Source organism: Nelusetta ayraudi, unplaced genomic scaffold (genome assembly GCF_046127955.1).
Source record: "Nelusetta ayraudi isolate G7.1 ecotype Tasmania unplaced genomic scaffold, CSIRO-AGI_Nayr_v1 ptg000004l, whole genome shotgun sequence".
Classification (NCBI taxonomy): domain Eukaryota; kingdom Metazoa; phylum Chordata; class Actinopteri; order Tetraodontiformes; family Monacanthidae; genus Nelusetta; species Nelusetta ayraudi.
In genome coordinates, this window is record NW_027466054.1 from 7692507 (window position 1) to 7700000 (window position 7494).

Below are 7494 nucleotides of genomic sequence, written 5' to 3' on the forward strand. Positions count from 1 at the left end.
CCATCCCGTCCCGTCTCCATGCCTCACTCATCCCTTACCTCATACCCTACCCCCCCTCCCTCTTCCCCCTCCCTCTGTCTGGGTGACACCTGGTCGGGTCTCTGCCTCTGATCCTGGGACGGATCCCCCCCCCCCCCCCCCCCCTCTCCTGCCGTCGGAGGACCGAGGCCTGACGGTGCGGCGGCCAGACACGAACGTAATAAAAAATGAAAAACAGCTTGTCAGAGTGGCTGCCAGTGTCGACATGAAGTGCGGAGCGGAGGAGAGGAGCGATGGGCGCCTGACAGTTCAGAGCGAGAGATTTACCAAAAAGGAGAAAAAGAAAGAAGGGGGGGGTGGGGGGGGGGTCTGCTGAAGGCCCCGTGGCCCTCGCCGCCCTCGCCGCTGCAGACGTGAGCCAAACAGGTGTTTTCTTTTTTCTTTTGCACCCCCCACCCCACCCCACCCCACCCCACCCCACCCCATCCCTTTGTACTCTCTTGTTCTCTTTTCATGCCCTGCGTGAAAAACTCATAACGTGTGGTCTTGGGCTTGATAATGTGTCTTGCGGTGGTTGGATTCTCCTCTTTTTCTTTTTCTGTTTTTTTTGATGCGTTGCACAAAAGCCAGAATTTCCAAAGCAAAAAAGAAAAGAGAAAAAAACAACAATCTAATACAGGAGCATGTGGCAATGGCTCCCAGGCTTCTCCGCACAATGTGTTTCGAACCCGATTCCAAGCGAATTTTTCTCGAGTCGAGCGAGCGAGTGAGTTCGCGCTTATTGACGCCGCATGAGCGTGGGTCCAGACTCACCGTGGGCCACCCAGCCGTGTTTGCACTGGTCACATGTCCGTAGGTGAATCTTCCCCGGCTGGAAGCACTCGCACGTGCAGTTGACCAGTGTGCAGCGGATGGCCTGCAGGGACAGAAGAAACAGAGAAATGTTGCCGTCAGTCGCAGCTCCGGCACAGAAGGAGACAACAGGGACTTTCTTGAACTGGCGACGTTTGAACGTCTCGCCGCCACCAGACGGTCTTCAGCTACTGTTTGGTTTCAGCACGTGCACGTTGCCGCTCTCTCTCTCCCTCTAATATTTCCCAGAGTTCATGCTAACCGACAACGGGCTCCTTCTTCGAAACACAGAAGTATAACTTGTTTTGACTGAGGCTCCATTACTCAAGGCTGGAGCTGCACTCGCTCTGACCCCGGGAAGCTTTTAGCAGCGAGAGGTTAAGTGTCCAGACTTGACGAGGGGTAATTCAGTGCACGAGCGCCGCGCCGCCGTCTTTACACAAAGGAGCGTTGAAATAAGATTTAAAGAAAAGGAATCATCTCGACGAAACCTCAGGTGCAGTTTTTCAGGAGGTCACTTTGTCTGACGGAGCGCGGCACGTTCTTCAAACGCTGGAGAGGTTCTTTACGGCACGCGGGAGGGAAAAAAGAAACTATGATAAACACACAAATTTAATTCGCCCAGATGAGCGAAGCAGCTGGGGGCCGTAAATTTCACACCGACGGGCAGAATGGAGAAAACAGAACAAAAGGAGTGAAAGGACGGAAAAGAAAAGAGGTGCATGAATCTTAATAAGCACTGGCAGTTCTGTGTTTATCAGACGTGTGTTCTTCTTTTTTTTTTACATTATAAAGACAAATTGTTGAACTAGAATAGCAACACTTGTGGAACATGAACTTGCCCTGTGAGAAGGAAGGACATTTGCAGGAAACTCTCTCTGCTTCCATTGGAAGCCGCTTCTACTCTGGCATGTAAATCCAAATCTGCTGACCTCCCGCGTTTTTCTAATTCAATAAAATGTGACCGTGAACGGCAAAAAGACACGATAAGGTGAGTGTATTTTACGTTTGGCACAATCCGCGCGGAGTCGATCCGTTCTTCAGGTTGCAAAGGAAAATAGAACTGAGGTGAAAATTAAAAGTGGTTGGAAAAAAAAGATCAGCAAAGCGCTGCGAGTGGTCGACGTTTATATTTTGAGAAGAAAATCTCAGATTCATCGTTGCGGCTTCGGCCACTTGTGAGGAAACGCAACAGGCCAAAATGTGAAAGTGTGTTTTTTTGTGTGAGGCAGGGAGAGAAGTTACGGGGCCTCAGAAAGAAAAAGCCCATTTCTGGCAACAAACCCTGCATGGCTCGAAGCTTCGTTTAAATAAGACCCTTGTTTTGTCTCGCTGTGTTCTAGTGAGGCGGCGGTGTGACAACAATGTGACACAGACACGCACACAAAGGGGACTGAGAGGTTGGAGTCCAACCAGCGATATTTCACAATTTTTAAAAAAGAGTCAGTCAGCACATCCACACAGAAACATATCAGTGAGTCCAGAGAACCTTGGGGTCAGAGGTCAAGGCCCGATCAGCACTCGCACTAGTTTATGTGCTGAAGATTTAAACAAGACGATTCACAGCGGGAAATAAAACAACCGAGTCAGTGGATTAAACTAAAATCTAAAAGTGAATCCACTTATAATCTACCCAAGAACCATAAAATATCACATACACACACACACACACACACACTTTTGCTCCCTCCAAATTGTTGTAAACCAGATTAGTACCTCGAGGTGTCGATGTGAACACGGGCTAATCCCAGATTAAACACAAAGTCGTGCCACTTCTGCCCGCGCTACCCCGCCGTTTGACACCGAAATGAGACGAGCGAGAGAGAGAGAGAGAGAGAGAGAGAGAGAGAGAGAGAGAGAGAGAGAGAGAGAGATTACTGGCTTGACAAGGTTTTTAAGCTCTCCAGGTGCAGCCGCTGGAATCCTCGCCGCCTGCCAGGATTACACGCCGTCTCAGTGGCAGCGCTCGGCCTGCGGACTAGCGTGGTGAATACTGGAATGTGTGATAGAGTTTGGGGTTTGATAGTTTGCCCAAAGTACACCTGATCAATTGATAGATTTAAAGGAAACTGCAAATTCATATTTTAGATTTTAAAGTTTCAGTTGAAACTTGTTGTCGATGGGAGTCTCTTCCCTCCGTGTGACCTACCTTTAACAGACCCCCCCGCCCCCTTAATATTTCATTCTTTCAAACTGCAAACCCCAAATTTAGCAAAGTGATGCCACGCAGCACAACCTGGTCTTAATTACCGCGGCGGCGGGCGGAAATAAACAACCCCCAAATATCAAAACGCGCCTCTGCTGTTTTTAGCGATGCGGAACCCTGACAGCTGACAAGATAGTTAAGGGGCGTCTAATACGGCAATTAGAGCGCGCCACTGTCTGCGAGGCTGCCGCTGTGACAAGGCTGCGCCCTCTAATCACTGACTTATTACGCCGGCTAGCAGCACCTCTCATATCTGGCCCATTAAGGCCGACAGCGGCATTAAGAGGCATTAAAGCAGCCAGCACCTTTAACTGGAGGAGGCACTGGCGGCGGAGCAGGGAGGGGGCGGGTTCGGGGGGGTGCAAGTACGCCGCCTGTTATTTCCTCTGGAATAATTTGCGCATTGTTCCACTTTGAGTCGGGAACGTGTCAGAGGCGAGTCAGTGGCGGAGGAGGTGTTTCTCGCGCGAGGAGGCGTCCAAATTGATGACACGCAACCGCCAGAAAGATTGCCGCCAAATTACGACACGGGTTTTTCTTTTATTTATTCATTAATTCATTTAATGTTGCCGTACAAGCGGCTGTGTCATGGATGATAGAGGGTGACGGCGTGTCTGTCTGCGTGCGAAGGGGAACAGAAGCGAACGGAAGAGAACGACCTCTCACGATCTGGCTTTGATTAGTTTTAACCTGCGTCTGGTCCTGCCCAGGCTGAACCGGGCCGGTCTGGGCCGGGCCAGGCCAGGCTGGGTTGGGGACAACGCTCACTCAAACACATTTGTCACAGCAGGCTGTGCTATCTGAGGCCCCGGCCAGATACACAGCATTAGTCACCGCGCGAGCGTCTCGCCAGGGTTTCCTCTCTGGCGCGCCACTGAAGAGGACAAACGGTGAGGTAGAGGACAGAGAGCCGAGCGTCGGCCGGGAAGAGAAATGAGCTGCTGGCGTGATGGGAAAGCTGTTAAGCGGAGGAAAAAGAAAAAAACGGTCCCACAATGCTGTAGCAATTAGACCCAAACAACAGTCAACAGCTTAACCGAGCCTGTTTCGGAAAGCATCGTTTTCAAGCCTTATCTTGGCTCGAGTGCGTGCGTGTGTGTGTGTGTGTGTGTGTGTGTGCGTGCGTGTGTGCGTGCGTTTGTCTCACTGCTGGGTTTTGTTTAGCTGGAGGCTTGATGTTTCATAGATGTTTTGCTTGGCTCGCAGTCCCTGTCCCGGCCCAATTGTATAAACACCGACAGTCAGCAGTGGCCAGCGTCGGAGCCGAGCAGGACTCTCAATTAGAAGAGGGTGGGGGGTGGTGGGGGGGTTGGGGGGGGGGGGGGGTTGCTCCAAGAGATGGACTGACGGGACGCAGGAAGGAAAGGGAGTGAAAATGGCCCTGGAATAGCGACCGTTGTAGCGGGAAAGACGGGATCGAAAGAGGCCGACCCCTCCCCTCAACCCCCACCCCAACCCCAACCCTCGAAAAACACTGATCAACACTTGAAGTGCTTTGGCCGCCGAGCCGAGCGCCTTCCCAGACTAATATCCTGCACTTCTTGTCAGTTCCCCGGCGTTGACTTTGTAACGGGACGCCATCGGAAAACACGCGGCTGAAACGCGGCGACTCCCTTTCAACCTCTGCGCTGACAGCGAGCGACGGCGAGGGCCAAAGCCAGACAGCTGCTCTTGGGTGGGGTGGGTGTGGGGTGGGGGTGGGCACCGTTCCTCCTCCCACTACTACTTTCTTTCTTTCTTTCTTTTTTTTTATTGAAACCTTTAACCATGTTCAACACAGCCACAGACCACATTTCTTGTTTTGGCGAGTTAACCCAAAGCCGAGGGGGCTTTAAATGAAAACCCGGTGCGTAACGTGCGCAAACGTGTCCATGTGTGCCGCCTCATCCCCGCCACCCCCCCTCCCCCCACCTCCCCCATGCTGCTGCTGCTGCTGCTGCTGCTGCTGCTGCAGGAGCAGCGGTTTTAGATTTTCAATGCGTCTCTGCCTTAGGTCGCCGTTAAACACCGGGAGCATCTTGTCCTCTCTTCCACCCGCAAGATATTATCTCATCCCAGAGTTAGCCGCTGAAATGCCATCAATTTCCTGCCAGAAATGTGCAACCAACCTGCGGCCGTGCCGGGCCGGGCCGGGGGAGGGGCGGAGTCACACGGAGGGTCGGCGAGCCTTTGTAGTCCCGGCCACGCCGCTTTTTTTTTCTTTCTGCCCCTTTCGATTGACGCGTGAAATTAAACAGGGGATTTATCATTTTTCACATTGAGGCTCAGCAGTAGAGGGGGAGGAGGCGGAGGAGGAGGAGGAGGAGGAGGAGGAGGAGGAGACCCTTCCTCCCTCCCGCCATCCGTCCCTCCGTCCATCCGTCTGTCTCCCCTCTGGAGTCCCCCCCCCGCCCGCAAGTGAAAGGCCCCGTCTTCCGTGTCAGTTCTGGTTTGGAGGTCCCCTGTCCTTTGTGCAGCTGTGCATCTGGGCTTTGACACGGGGGCAGCGCGACCAGAGCTATGCTAATGGGAACCAAATGGGGCGTGAGTCCCCGGTGGCTTCCAGCGGCAGAGGAGAAGCATGTGTTTCCATGTATTCATATGGAGACCCCTCTTCTCCTTCTTCCTCTCTCCCTCCCTCTCTCCACTCTTTTTTTCTTTAAGTCAAACAAAGGGAAGCGGCCGCGTCTGCTGTTTGCACGCACCCTGAATCAATGCCGCGCGCGTCCCCACGGACGCCCGCCCGCCCGTCCGTCCGTCCGTCCGACCGCGGCCGTCAGCGCGTCAGATTCCGCTTCAGACCTGATCAAACGCAGACGAGGGAAAGCTATTACACTGTTTACATTTTGCCCCCTTTTAAAAGTGGCTTTCTGTAAACCGATTCGACCGCGGCCTGGTGGGGGCCCAGCATTTTGCAATGAGTTTTTGCAAATAAAAAATGAGTGATGCAAATAAATATTTGGACAGGAAAATAACCAACGAAAAGGGCCGAGATCCGTGCGATCCAGTCTGACACCCAGGCAGTTTTTCCACCTGCTGCCGATCCCGGCGAGGTGTCGTGTTCATTCAAGGCCGAGTTTGGCCCCCCCGCCCTCCCCGCTGCATCTCTTCTCTGACTTTTTTTTTTCTCGCGCCGCTCACGCTCGCTAATCGGGACCATAAATCTGGAGCTCTCAGACTCTCAATCCAAACAATGTTGTTGTGAGCGATGGTTTCTGTCGTCCTCCGTCGCTCACGATGACGTCCAGTTTAAACTTTGACCGGCCGTCCAGCCACGTCGTAGCGTGTTTGTCAGCCGTCAGACGTGACTCACGCACTGCACTCCTTCTAACACACACACACACACACACACAGATGCCCCCCCCCCATCCCAGAATCAAACAAGCGCACAATCACAATCGCGTAATTTTCCCCTCGTCCAATTTTCCTCCCGCGTGGCCTCGACACAGTCGCACAAAGTGCGCCCACCACCTCCTACGCCCCCCGTCCCCCCCACACACACCTTGCGATGAGCAACACACTAACAAATTGTCAACTCGGAGCAGTGACGAAATTTTTTTTTTTTTGGCGCTCTGACTCACTCGCATGATAAATAGCCGTGCGTGTGCTCCGGGACAGTCGTGCTTGTTTATGCAGCGGATGGCTACAGGAACCAGCTGGCTTTGATATTGTGAAAGAGAAAAGGGCGAGAGAGGAGGGGGAGACAGAGAGAGAGAGAGAGAGAGAGAGATAGAGCGGGATATCACAATACTGGGGCCAGCAACACAGCCCCTGTGATCTGGCCATCAAATGCGCCCCCCACAGCCCCCCCCCCCCCCCCTTCACTCAGCGGAGCCCGTGGACGATGCAGAACCTGCTGCACCGCCGGACTGGTGAAGACTGGGGAGCGTCCGGGGAGCGGCCGCTTCTTCAGTACTTTGTGCAGGCAAAGCAGGTTCCGTCCAGAGGACCACGGCTCCTCTCTGCTCTCCTCAAAGCATCTCCCCGGCCCGGAGATCAAACCAGCTGCCCAACAGAGCTCTGGGTGCAGGGATGGGTGGGTGGGGGTGGGGGTGGGAGGCTCGAGGCCAGGTTCAAAGCTGGGCATGTCGGGGGGGATGCAGGGGGGGAGCAGAGGGGAGAGAATGAAGGGGGAGCGCTGGCAAAGGAGGAAGAGGAGGCCGAGAGCGAGTAAAGGGCTGAGATTGGGGAGCAGGTGGGGGTGCTGTGTGTGTGTGTGGTGGTGGTGGTGGTGGGGGGGGGGGGGGGGGTGAAAAACATCTCGGGCCAGACCTCCCGTTTCCAGCGTGGTGAAACGCTCTGGTATGGGGGGGGGGATAAGTCACTGCTACAAAGAAATCCCCAGCCTCACAATGAGGTGATTCATCCTCTTCAAAAAAAACAACACATTGGTTCAATCAGTTTGTCTGACTTCTGATTGAGTCACAAACAGCGTCTCGCTGAGTTTCTGGAAAACCACAATTATGATAGAAAAACAG

The 7494-nt window shown here is 53.5% G+C and overlaps 1 protein-coding gene across 3 annotated transcripts in view; it reads right to left on the bottom strand.

Moving 5' to 3' along the window:
• The window catches only part of bnc2 (basonuclin zinc finger protein 2), a 154432-nt gene that overhangs the window by 40662 nt on the left and 106276 nt on the right, over positions 1-7494 (bottom strand). For all 3 annotated transcript variants that reach the window (XM_076032312.1, XM_076032295.1, XM_076032304.1), the window contains one exon: positions 793-895. In XM_076032312.1, coding sequence (XP_075888427.1) covers positions 793-895 — 103 coding nt within the window. The remainder of the gene's footprint in view (positions 1-792; positions 896-7494) is intronic.